This window comes from Protomyctophum parallelum (genome assembly GCF_964188405.1).
Source record: "Protomyctophum parallelum genome assembly, chromosome: 4".
Lineage (NCBI taxonomy): Eukaryota > Metazoa > Chordata > Actinopteri > Myctophiformes > Myctophidae > Protomyctophum > Protomyctophum parallelum.
Genome location: NC_139700.1, coordinates 57,054,768 through 57,068,719, shown reverse-complemented (window position 1 = coordinate 57,068,719; position 13,952 = coordinate 57,054,768). Strand labels below are relative to the sequence as shown.

The 13,952-nt window shown below is 50.2% G+C and overlaps 1 protein-coding gene across 1 annotated transcript in view; it reads left to right on the top strand.

Moving 5' to 3' along the window:
- The window catches only part of tjp1b (tight junction protein 1b), a gene marked incomplete at its 3' end in the record, with an annotated part of 74,786 nt that overhangs the window by 48,000 nt on the left and 12,834 nt on the right, over nucleotides 1-13,952 (top strand). The window contains exons 21-27 of the mRNA XM_083762914.1: nucleotides 4,023-4,162; nucleotides 6,597-6,677; nucleotides 8,203-8,610; nucleotides 9,942-10,322; nucleotides 11,231-11,340; nucleotides 12,316-12,528; nucleotides 13,521-13,660. Coding sequence (XP_083619040.1) covers nucleotides 4,023-4,162; nucleotides 6,597-6,677; nucleotides 8,203-8,610; nucleotides 9,942-10,322; nucleotides 11,231-11,340; nucleotides 12,316-12,528; nucleotides 13,521-13,660 — 1,473 coding nt within the window. The remainder of the gene's footprint in view (nucleotides 1-4,022; nucleotides 4,163-6,596; nucleotides 6,678-8,202; nucleotides 8,611-9,941; nucleotides 10,323-11,230; nucleotides 11,341-12,315; nucleotides 12,529-13,520; nucleotides 13,661-13,952) is intronic.

The window sequence follows — 13,952 nt, the reverse complement described above, 5'->3', positions numbered from 1 at the left end:
TACATCATCCAGGACGGCTCGGGGTCCGGGTACCACCCGGGTAAGACCCTATCTTTATATACCCCATCATCCAGGACGGCTCGGGGTCCGGGTACCACCCGGGTAAGACCCTACACCGTTATCTATATATACATCATCCAGGATGGCTCGAGGTCCGGGTACCACCCGGGTAAGACCCTATCTTTATATAGCCCATCATCCAGGACGGCTCGGGGTCCGGGTACCACCCGGGTAAGACCCTACACCGTTATCTATATATATACATCATCCAGGACGGCTCGGGGTCCGGATACCACCCGGGTAAGACCCTATACCGTTATCTATATATACATCATCCAGGTCGGCTCGGGGTCCGGGTACCACCCGGGTAAGACCCTACACCGTTATCTATATATATACATCATCCAGGACGGCTCGGGGTCCGGGTACCACCCGGGTAAGACCCTATCTTTATATACCCCATCATCCAGGACGGCTCGGGGTCCGGGTACCACCCGGGTAAGACCCCATACCGTTATCTATATATATACATCATCCAGGACGGCTCGGGGTCCGGGTACCACCCGGGTAAGACCCTACACCGTTATCTATATATATACATCATCCAGGACGGCTCGGGGTCCGGGTACCACCCGGGTAAGACCCTATCTTTATATACCCCATCATCCAGGACGGCTCGGGGTCCGGGTACCACCCGGGTAAGACCCCATACCGTTATCTATATATATACATCATCCAGGACGGCTCGGGGTCCGGGTACCACCCGGGTAAGACCCTACACCGTTATCTATATATATACATCATCCAGGACGGCTCGGGGTCCGGGTACCACCCGGGTAAGACCCCATACCGTTATCTATATATACATCATCCAGGACGGCTCGGGGTCCGGATACCACCCGGGTAAGACCCTATCTTTATATACCCCATCATCCAGGACGGCTCGGGGTCCGGGTACCACCCGGGTAAGACCCCATACCGTTATCTATATATATACATCATCCAGGACGGCTCGGGGTCCGGGTACCACCCGGGTAAGACCCTATCTTTATATACCCCATCATCCAGGACGGCTCGGGGTCCGGGTACCACCCGGGTAAGACCCCATACCGTTATCTATATATATACATCATCCAGGACGGCTCGGGGTCCGGGTACCACCCGGGTAAGACCATATCTTTATATACCCCATCATCCAGGACGGCTCGGGGTCCGGGTACCACCCGGGTAAGACCCCATACCGTTATCTATACATATATACATCATCCAGGACGGCTCGGGGTCCGGGTACCACCCGGGTAAGACCCCATACCGTTATCTATATATATACATCATCCAGGACGGCTCGGGGTCCGGATACCACCCGGGTAAGACCCTATCTTTATATACCCCATCATCCAGGACGGCTCGGGGTCCGGGTACCACCCGGGTAAGACCCCATACCGTTATCTATATATATACATCATCCAGGACGGCTCGGGGTCCGGGTACCACCCGGGTAAGACCATATCTTTATATACCCCATCATCCAGGACGGCTCGGGGTCCGGGTACCACCCGGGTAAGACCCCATACCGTTATCTATACATATATACATCATCCAGGACGGCTCGGGGTCCGGGTACCACCCGGGTAAGACCCCATACCGTTATCTATATATATACATCATCCAGGACGGCTCGGGGTCCGGGTACCACCCGGGTAAGACCCTATCTTTATATACCCCATCATCCAGGACGGCTCGGGGTCCGGGTACCACCCGGGTAAGACCCCATACCGTTATCTATATATATACATCATCCAGGACGGCTCGGGGTCCGGGTACCACCCGGGTAAGACCATATCTTTATATACCCCATCATCCAGGACGGCTCGGGGTCCGGGTACCACCCGGGTAAGACCCCATACCGTTATCTATATATATACATCATCCAGGACGGCTCGGGGTCCGGATACCACCCGGGTAAGACCCTATCTTTATATACCCCATCATCCAGGACGGCTCGGGGTCCGGGTACCACCCGGGTAAGACCCCATACCGTTATCTATATATATACATCATCCAGGACGGCTCGGGGTCCGGGTACCACCCGGGTAAGACCCTATCTTTATATACCCCATCATCCAGGACGGCTCGGGGTCCGGGTACCACCCGGGTAAGACCCCATACCGTTATCTATATATATACATCATCCAGGACGGCTCGGGGTCCGGGTACCACCCGGGTAAGACCATATCTTTATATACCCCATCATCCAGGACGGCTCGGGGTCCGGGTACCACCCGGGTAAGACCCCATACCGTTATCTATACATATATACATCATCCAGGACGGCTCGGGGTCCGGGTACCACCCGGGTAAGACCCCATACCGTTATCTATATATATACATCATCCAGGACGGCTCGGGGTCCGGATACCACCCGGGTAAGACCCTATCTTTATATACCCCATCATCCAGGACGGCTCGGGGTCCGGGTACCACCCGGGTAAGACCCCATACCGTTATCTATATATATACATCATCCAGGACGGCTCGGGGTCCGGGTACCACCCGGGTAAGACCCCATACCGTTATCTATACATATATACATCATCCAGGACGGCTCGGGGTCCGGGTACCACCCGGGTAAGACCCCATACCGTTATCTATATATACATCATCCAGGACGGCTCGGGGTCCGGGTACCACCCGGGTAAGACCCCATACCGTTATCGCAAAACAAGGAACGGTATGACGATATGACGATATTCCGTCACGCACCGTCCTACCCATGCTAGTTACGTTTGCATTCTATCACTTAGAATATAAGGGAATCTTTGACAGGAAAAGACTCGCTCACCGTATAGACTTATGAAAATATATTTTATTTTATTAAAAGCAAAAGTTTCGGTCCTAAGTTCTTAGGACCGAAACTTTTGCTTTTTAGTTGCACTTTGAGCACAGAGCACTTTGTGACCATGATAAGATAAGATCAAAAATATTTTCTTAAGTCTCAGTCTAAGGAGTTTTACTTCTAGTTTCTATACGGTGAGCGTGTCTTCTTTTCCCTTATATTCTATTCTAAGTGAAAGAATGCAAACGTAACTAGCATGGGTAGGACGGTGCGTGACGATACATCCATATATCGTCATACCGTAGCATGGGTAGGACGGTGCGTGACGATACATCCATATATGGTCATACCGTAGCATGGGTAGGACGGTGCGTGACGATACATCCATATATCGTCATACCGTAGCAGGGGTAGGACGGTGCGTGACGATACATCCATATATGGTCATACCGTAGCAGGGGTAGGACGGTGCGTGACGACACATCCATATATGGTCATACCGTAGCATGGGTAGGACGGTGCGTGACGATACATCCATATATCGTCATACCGTAGCATGGGTAGGACGGTGCGTGACGATACATCCATATATGGTCATACCGTAGCATGGGTAGGACGGTGCGTGACGATACATCCATATATCGTCATACCGTAGCAGGGGTAGGACGGTGCGTGACGACACATCCATATATGGTCATACCGTAGCATGGGTAGGACGGTGCGTGACGATACATCCATATATGGTCATACCGTAGCATGGGTAGGACGGTGCGTGACGATACATCCATATATCGTCATACCGTAGCATGGGTAGGACGGTGCGTGACGACACATCCATATATCGTCATACCGTAGCATGGATAGGACGGTGCGTGACGATACATCCATATATCGTCATACCGTTCCTTGTTTTGCGATAACGAGTTTTACTTCTTTTTTCTGTACGGTGAGCGAGTCTTTTCCGGTCAAAGTTTCCCTTGTGTTTTTGAGAAAAAGGACGAAGAAAGTTTTCTCAGTGCTTCACTTAGAATATCAAATATGGGAGTGATATTGACTTGTAAAAATTAATAATGTTTCGTTTTCAACACTTAAAATATAGAACATGACATTTTCCCGGTAATATGGTATATCGTATGGATTGTGATAATCTTTGACATAAATACCGAGGTGTGATATTTTGACGCAGCGCTACACCCGGGCATCCAGGACGGCTCGGGGGCCGGGTACCACCCCGGGTACCACCCCCCGCCGCCGCAGAGCGCAGACCAACCGGCCAATCGCATCGTCGACCCCGCAGGCTTCAAGATGGCCGCCGCCCCACAGCAGGTAACCTGTCTGTCTGATGTTTCTAATGCAGTGGTTCTCAACCAGTGGCCCCCGAGCACCGCTGGTCCTTCAGGGGGTTCCAGGGGGTCCGGGGACCACCGGTGGTCCTTGAGGGGGTTCCCAGGTGGTCCGGGGACCACCGCTGGTCCTTCAGGGGGTTCCCGGGGGTCCGGGGACCACCGGTGGTCCTTGAGGGGGTTCCAGGTGGTCCGGGGACCACCGGTGGTCCTTGAGGGGGTTCCCGGGGGTCCGGGGACCACCGGTGGTCCTTGAGGGGGTTCCCGGGGGTCCGGGGACCACCGGTGGTCCTTGAGGGGGTTCCAGGTGGTCCCCGGACCACCGGTGGTCCTTGAGGGGGTTCCCGGGGGTCCGGGGACCACCGGTGGTCCTTGAGGGGGTTCCAGGTGGTCCCCGGACCACCGGTGGTCCTTGAGGGGGTTCCCGGGGGTCCGGGGACCACCGGTGGTCCTTGAGAGGGTTCTAGGTGGTCCGGGGACCACCGGTGGTCCTTGAGAGGGTTCTAGGTGGTCCGGGGACCACCTGTGGTCCTTGAGGGGGATTTGTTATATTAATTAACAAACAGTGGCCTCCTGCAATGTTCCGTCGTACAGTCTGGAGCAACGGAAGCTCTGATCATGAGTAAAATATAAATGCTTCCATCGTACAGTCTGGAGCAACGGAAGCTCTGATCATGAGTCAAATATAAATGCTTCCGTCGTACAGTCTGGAGCAACGGAAGCTCTGATCATGAGTCAAATATAAATGCTTCCATCGTACAGTCTGGAGCAACGGAAGCTCTGATTATGAGTAAAAATATAAATGCTTCCGTCATACAGTCTGGCGCAACTTTTATATATACTATATAGCATTCAGGAGGTGTAGTTCCAGACTCTACATAACATTCAGGAGGTGTAGTTCCAGACTCTATATAGCATTCAGGAGGTGTAGTTCCAGACTCTATATAACATTCAGGAGGTGTAGTTCCAGACTCTATATAACATTCAGGAGGTGTAGTTCCAGACTCTATATAACATTCAGGAGGTGTAGTTCCAGACTCTATATAACATTCAGGAGGTGTAGTTCCAGACTCTATATAACATTCAGGAGGTGTAGTTCCAGACTCTATATAACATTCAGGTGTAGTTCCAGTTAGTTGAGTGTCTTATTAACTGTAGGTTACGGATGTAACCCCGGTTAGTTGAGTGTCTTCTTTAACCATGCTTCACAGCAGGACGAGGAGGCCACGCCTCCGGCCACGCCCCCCAGTGAGGAGCCGCCGCCCCCCCCAGCCACGGCGGCCCCTCCTCCTCCTCCTCCACCTCTTCTTCTTCCTCCTCCTCCTCAGAGTGACTCACTTAGCCCCGCCCCCGAGCTAACCCAGCCCCACCCACATGAACCAAAGGTACCCGCCCACCCTGCTAGCTCCGCCCACCCTGCTAGCTGCCTGCCTTCCCGCCCCAATAAGAGCAGTGGTTCCCAGCTTGTCTCCGTTCAGGCTGCATGAACAGCGCTCAGCGCTCAGCGCTCCGTTTCTGCCCCCTCAATGTCCTCCTAACTCTTCTATTAGATGGCTCTGGATTGGTCCAGAGCTGCAGTACCTCCTGTCACCACCATGCCCATGTAGTGGCGCTGCAGAGCTGCACTACCTCCTTTCACCACCATGTCCATTTGGCTTCAATGTTTCCTCTCGGTGGGCGGGGCTTGGCCACCGGGCCTTCCCATTGGCTGCCTGCCTGCCCACCCAGACACCAGGCCCCCTCTCCCATTGGCTGCCTGCCTGATTGGTGCTCTGCATGGCTCCTAAAGTTAGCAACATGGAAACAAGACCGCCAGGACTTGTTTCTGTGATCCTTTTATCCCTTTAGTCCATTTAGACTGTACTGTACTGTACTGTACTGTACTGTACTGTACTGTACTGTACTGTACTGTACTGTACTGTACTGTACTGTACTGTACTGTACTGTACTGTAATTCATCCTTTTAGACTGTCTGACTGTTCATTTCTGACTAATAACACTGCGCAAAAAGCATGTAATACGGATGTGTATATTACAGGAAACTCCCGTTAAACTTCACAACAAACTCCAGTAAACTCCTGAATTGTACCATCCCACCTGTATATTACCCTATATAAACTGTATATTACCGTATATTAACTGTATATGTACCATCCCACCTGTATATTACCCTATATAAACTGTATATTACCGTATATTAACTGTATATGTACCATCCCACCTGTATATTACCGTATATAAACTGTATATTACCGTATATTAACTGTATATGTACCATCCCACCTGTATATTACCGTATATTAACTGTATATGCTGCTAAGCTTGAGGTTTACGGGCAAAATACAGCGCCCATAATTGTAAAGTAATCAATCAATCAATCAATCAATCAAGCAACCAATGAAAACGTGTGTTCTCAGATGTACAGTAAGTACAGCATGGAGGATCCGCTGAGAGTCAACCATGTCCTGAAGACCTCGAGCTCCTACAGCGGCTTCCAGGTGATTATTAACCCATTCTGACCTGAGATCAGATTCATACGAGGTTTCCGCCGGACACACACTGGTCTGATGAACCCATTCTGACCTGAGATCAGATTCTAAAAAATGTCAGTCGTTCTTCGATTTTTCAAAAATAGCAGACCTACAAGCTTGTATCGCGCCACTCGGTGGCAAGCTTGTAGATCTGCTATTTTTCAATAGCTAAAGCATAACATGATGCTAACACCAAAATGGGTGCCCGGTCAGAATGGGTTAAAGGACCACTTCACCACTTTTCAACCTATCTTCATATAATAGGTCCTCACTAATAATCATGATAAAATGGCACGGTTCTTTTCTACTCAGTCTGTGTCTCATAGGAGGGCTGTGGGCAGTTTAGAAACCGTCTTCCAAGTGACATCATCATTAGGCAAGATTTTTTTACAAAGATATTTAGATTTTCATTATCGTGAGAACGATGGCTTCCATTTTCGCATTGCAACTTTTCAGGACTAGAAAGCCTACAGTTTCTATTAGCTTGTATTCCCCATCGATGATGTCAGTGAAGTGAAGACGGTTTCTGAACTGCCCACAGCCCTCCTATGAGACACAGACTGGTTTCTGAACTGCCCCCAGCCCTCCTATGAGACACAGACTGGTTTCTGAACTGCCCACAGCCCTCCTATGAGACACAGACTGGTTTCTGAACTGCCCCCAGCCCTCCTATGAGACACAGACTGGTTTCTGAACTGCCCACAGCCCTCCTATGAGACACAGACTGGTTTCTGAACTGCCCACAGCCCTCCTATGAGACACAGACTGGTTTCTGAACTGCCCACAGCCCTCCTATGAGACACAGACTGGTTTCTGAACTGCCCACAGCCCTCCTATGAGACACAGACTGGTTTCTGAACTGCCCACAGCCCTCCTATGAGAGACAGACTGGTTTCTGAACTGCCCACAGCCCTCCTATGAGACACAGACTGGTTTCTGAACTGCCCACAGCCCTCCTATGAGACACAGACTGGTTTCTGAACTGCCCACAGTCCTCCTATGAGACACAGACTGGTTTCTGAACTGCCCACAGTCCTCCTATGAGACACAGACCTGTTTCTGAACTGCCCACAGCCCTCCTATGAGACACAGACTGGTTTCTGAACTGCCCACAGCCCTCCTATGAGACACAGACTGGTTTCTGAACCGCCCACAGCCCTCCTATGAGACACAGACTGGTTTCTGAACCGCCCACAGCCCTCCTATGAGACACAGACTGGTTTCTGAACCGCCCACAGCCCTCCTATGAGACACAGACTGGTTTCTGAACCGCCCACAGCCCTCCTATGAGACACAGACTGAGCAGAAAAAAATTGCACCATTTTTTCATGATTATTAGTGAGGACCTATTATATGAAGATAGGTTGAAAAGTGGTGAAGTGGACCAAGAAGTCTTCTTTCTTGGGCCCGCCTTATCACTGCCTGCAGCTATATTGTTATTGTTATTGTTGTTGTTTATATTGTTGTTGTTGTTGTTCTTATTACCGTCCAGGACAAGCAGCCATACCCGCCGTACGGCTACGACGGAGGAGGCGGAGCCAAGCCTTCGCAGCTGCACTACGATAGGCCGCTGTACAACGAGCAGTGTCCCGATAGGCCCCTCTACAACGAGCAGTGGTCTCCCTACGAGGGGGGCGGGGCTTACCCGCCGCCGCGCTCGCCCTATGAGGACGGGGGGCCGGGCCGGGACTACAGCCCCACCCCTCCTCCCCCCCAGGGGGGCGGGGCCTACGACGGCAGGCCGCCGCGCCTCGGCAAACCGCCGCCGCTCCGCTACGACGAGCCGCCCCCCCCGCTGCCCGCGGGGGGGGGAGGGGGGGGCCTCCGCTCGCCCTACGACGCCAACGAGACGCACGGCGGGTTCCTCGCCAGCTCGCCGCGCTCGCCGGACCCCAACAAGGTCAGTACCACCCCCTCCTCAAGGTTAACCCATTCTGACCTGAGATCAGATTCATACGAGGTTTCCACTGGACACACACTGGTCTGATTAACCCATTCTGACCTGAGATCAGATTCATACGAGGTTTCCACTGGACACACACTGGTCTGATTAACCCATTCTGACCTGAGATCAGATTCTAAAAATGTCAGTCGTTCTTCGATTTTTCAAAAATAGCAGACCTACAAGCTCATACCGCGCCACTCGGTGGCGCGCTATGAGCTTGTAGATCTGCTATTTTTCAATAGCTAAAGCATGACATGATGCTGACACCAAAATGGGTTCCCGTTCAGAATGGGTTAAGAGAGAGTTTTCATTTGACTTCAGTTTTGCGTTTTGTAATATTTATAGATATATTTTCCTAATTCCTAATTCAGATTTTCTTAGTTTAGATTAGTTTGTATTTATTTTAAACGCTACATTATGTAGTTTTAGTTTGTTTAATTAGTGTAAAAGTCCTTACAGACTGGACAGGTTTTTCGAGGAAAAACGGCAGAAAAAATAGCACATCTTTAGTGTTTGTAAGTTTTAATTTAGTTAAATGCGTTATTTGTCAGGTTGAATTGGTAAGTATATCGTGTAATAAAGGTTACGTTATAAATTACGTAAAATTGACGGCATTTACAAATGTATTCAGAACCACCAAAACCACATGGACTAAATCTAAGGGCATTTTGTCTATAATGTTTAAACACAATACAGTTTCAGTTAGTCATCGTTTATTCATTCATTTCATTCTAGTTTTTATTTATTTCAGTTAAAGGAGAATTCCATACTAAAAGGCTTTCTTACCTTTCTTTGTAGTTGTTACGTCCCCATCAAAGAGCTCCAGGTGTTATTTTGTGCAAAAGCTCCTTATTGCCTTTTCCCCTACCATAAGACCTAAATTGCATTGAATTGAATGGGATGTATGGGGTGTTGTGCTAATTTGCTTATTTCCATCGCTCAAAATTATAATTATTTTGAATATATCCTCTCTTCATAATAACCCAAGCGGCACACTTTACTACTTATTTCGATGGAAATAAGCGAATTAGCACAACACCCCATAGCCCCATTCAATTCAATGCAATTCATTGAGGGCTTATGGTAGGGGAAATAGCCAATAAGGAGCTTTTGCACAAAATAACACCTGGACCTCTTTGATGGGGACGTAACAACTACAAAGAAAGGTAAGAAAGCCTTTTAGTATGGAATTCTCCTTTAACAAAAAGTTTTTTTCATTGTAGTTTTTGTTAACTAAAATAATGGTGTTAACTACAATGACCTTTGACCCCATTCATTCCAAGCAGTATTACGGCGGAGACTCCTCCCCCTCGGCCGCCCTGAGGCCCGCCTACAACCCCGGCCTGGCCCCTCCCCCCGGGGGGCGGGGCTACGGCTCCTCGGAGCCTCCGGCTCTCTCCCCTAAACCCTCGGAGGGTCTGGCCTCCCCCGGGGGGCCCGGTGGGGGTCCCGGTGGGGGGCCGGGCGGGGGGCCGGGTGGGGGGGGGCCCGGGGCAGAGCCGGGCCCGGGTCTGGGTCTGGGTCTGGGTCTGGGTCGCGGTCCGGGTCTGGGCGAAGACGACCCGGCCATGAAGCCCCAGTCGGTGCTCAACAGAGTCAAGATGTTTGAGAACAAGAGGTCTGTGTCTGTGGACCGAGGAGCCAAGGACGGGGCGGAGACCGCCAGGGTAAATATATTATAAATATATATATATATAGTCCTCTAGAGGTCTGTGTCTGTGGACCGAGGAGCCAAGGACGGGGCGGAGACCGCCAGGGTAAGACATATATTATAAATATATGTATATATAAATATATAGTACTCTACGCCCAGGGTAAGACTTATATATATAAATATATATATATATATATATATATAGTCCTCTAGAGGTCTGTGTCTGTGGACCGAGGAGCCAAGGACGGGGCGGAGACCGCCAGGGTAAATATATTATAAATATATGTATATATAAATATATAGTACTCTACGCCCAGGGTAAGACATATATATATATAAATATATATATATATATATAGTCCTCTAGAGGTCTGTGTCTGTGGACCGAGGAGCCAAGGACGGGGCGGAGACCGCCAGGGTAAATATATTATAAATATATGTATATATAAATATATAGTACTCTACGCCCAGGGTAAGACATATATATATAAATATATATATATATATATATATAGTCCTCTAGAGGTCTGTGTCTGTGGACCGAGGAGCCAAGGACGGCGCGGAGACCGCCAGGGTAAATATATTATAAATATATGTATATATAAATATATAGTACTCTACGCCCAGGGTAAGACATATATATATATATATGTCTATATATGTCTCTATATATATATAGAGAGAGAGAGGGTCCTCTACGCCCAGGGTTAGTATAACATTATAAATAAATATAGTCCCAGGGTAAGACATATATATATATATATATATATATAGAGAGAGAGAGAGGGTCCTCTACGCCCAGGGTTAGTATAACATTATAAATAAATATAGTCCCAGGGTAAGAAATATAGTATAGCCTGTATAAGTGTGAGTAACTGTGATGTGTGGTTCAGTAGTATTAACATTAAGATGTGTTCACAGCCTCCACCCGCCACAGCGCCCCCTGGTGGTCTCACAGCTCCAACTCCACCAGCTCCGGTCTCTAAAGCCAACTCCCTCAGTAACCTGGAGCAGGACAAGGCCACCTACAGGTAGATACATGCAACTACAACCAGCTACTGTTGTCTGTGTTCGCCCTAGTGGCAGAGAGATGCAACTACAACCAGCTACTGGTGTCTGTGTCCGCCCTAGTGGCAGAGAGATGCAACTACAACCAGCTACTGGTGTCTGTGTTCGCCCTAGTGGATCTTTGTTGGTTGTAAAGTGTCTTGAGACAACTTGTTGTGATTTGACACTATAATACAATTGGAAAAAAAAATTGAAAAAAATTGTAAGTTGAATTGAAAAAATGTTCTCAGAAGGATCTAGAGACACACACACAGGCGAGCGTGCGCCTACACACGCACACACACACCCACCCGCCCGCACCCACGTGCACACACACACACACATACACACACCCACCCGCCCGCACCCACGTGCACACACACACACACACACACACACACACACACACACACACATACACACACCCACCCGCCCGCACCCACGTGCACACACACACACACATACACACACCCACCCGCCCGCACCCACGTGCACACACACACACACACACACACACACACACACACACACACACACATACACACACCCACCCGCCCGCACCCACATGCACACACACACACACACACACACACACACACACACACACACACACACACACATACACACACCCACCCGCCCGCACCCACATGCACACACACACACACACACACACACACACACACACACGCACACACACATACACCCACCCGCCCGCACCCACATGCACACACACACACACACACACACACACACACACACACACACACACACACACACACACACACACACACACACACACACACACACATACACACACCCACCCGCCCGCACCCACATGCACACACACACACACACACACACACACACCCACGTGCACACACACACACACACACACACACACACACCCCCCCAGGTCACGGTGCTAACGTTCCCAGACGTGCGTCCGCCCCTCACTGCAGGGCGGGGCCGGAGCCTCAGAAAGCCGGCTCCAGGTCCGGAGCCCCGGAGGATCCGGAGCCGGGCGTTCGCTCCAACCACTACGAGCCCGACGTGGAGGACGAGGAGCTCTACAGGAAGCAGCTGTCCTACTTCGACAGGCGGAGCTTCGACAGCAAGATGGCCGCCGGCGGCCAGCCAATCAACCGCTTGGCCACGCCCTACGGCTACAACAGGTAGGTGTAAGGGTGAGAATGTTCTTGGTCACAAGAGCGGGAAGATGTCTTGGCGATATCTTCATCTTTATGGACAAGTTAAGAAAGCTTAGTTGTCAGGCTTAGGTTTAGATTCTCATACAGACTTGATTGAAGATTGGAAGATTTATGATCAGACAGAGAATGGTTCTGGCAAGGTGCCTTATATAAGGAGGGGATGACGTCACAACTAGGTAGGCGTGACGTCAACCCTGACAGTAGGCCTTTCCCCTAAGGTTACAACAGGTAGGCCTTTCCCCATAGAGTGTTAAAAGGCGCGATGCTCAGAAATGCAAATGCCTATACTTTCCTTTCCATGCCGTACCGTACCGGAAGGCGTTCAGGAGAACGGCTTGTTTTCCTTAGACTTGAACACAGCATTTGTCCCTCTGCCCAACCCTAAAGGTCAAAGGTCGTCCTCTGGAAGTAGGGTTACTCTGCCCGACCCTAAAGGTCAAAGGTTGTCCCCTGGAAGTAGGGTTACTCTGTCCGACCCTAAAGGTCAAAGGTCGTCCCCTGGAAGTAGGGTTACTCTGTCCGACCCTAAAGGTCAAAAGTCGTCCCCTGGAAGTAGGTTTACTCTGTCCGACCCTAAAGGTCAAAGGTCGTCCCCTGGAAGTAGGGTTACTCTGTCCGACCCTAAAGGTCAAAGGTCGTCCCCTGGAAGTAGGGTTACTCTGTCCGACCCTAAAGGTCAAAGGTCGTCCCCTGGAAGTAGGGTTACTCTGTCCGACCCTAAAGGTCAAAGGTCGTCCCCTGGAGTCAAATAATCCGTGGAGACGTCCTTTAGTCCTCAGTGTGTTGTTGTTTTGTTTGTACATTTTCTGCGTGTCATGTGTCATGTACTGTAAATAAAACCTGTGTGTGTGTGTGTGTGTGTGTGTGTGTGTGTGTGTGTGTGTGTGTGTGTGTGTGTGTGTGTGTGTGTGTGTGTGTGTGTGTGTGTGTGTGTGTGTGTGTGCGTGCGCGTTTAGGGCTGAGTCTGCGGACAAAGTGAGTCCGGGCGAGCGGAGATATGACGGCCTGTCTCAGATGATCAGCCCCGTCTCCCACTACGGACCGTCCAATCCCCTCGTCCCGCCCAACACTCTGCCCAAACTGAGCCCTAATGAGGGTAAGTTCACCTTATGCCGCCCAACACTATGCCCAAACTGACCTTATGCCTCCCAACACTCTGCCCAAACTGAGCCCTAATGAGGGTAAGTTCACCTTATGCCGCCCAACACTATGCCCAAACTGACCTTATGCCACCCAACACTCTGCCCAAACTGACCTTATGCCACCCAACACTCTGCCCAAACTGAGCCCTAATGAGGGTAAGTTCACCTTATGCCACCCAACACTCTGCCCAAACTGACCTTATGCCGCCCAACACTCTGCCCAAACTGAGCCCTAATGAGGGTAAG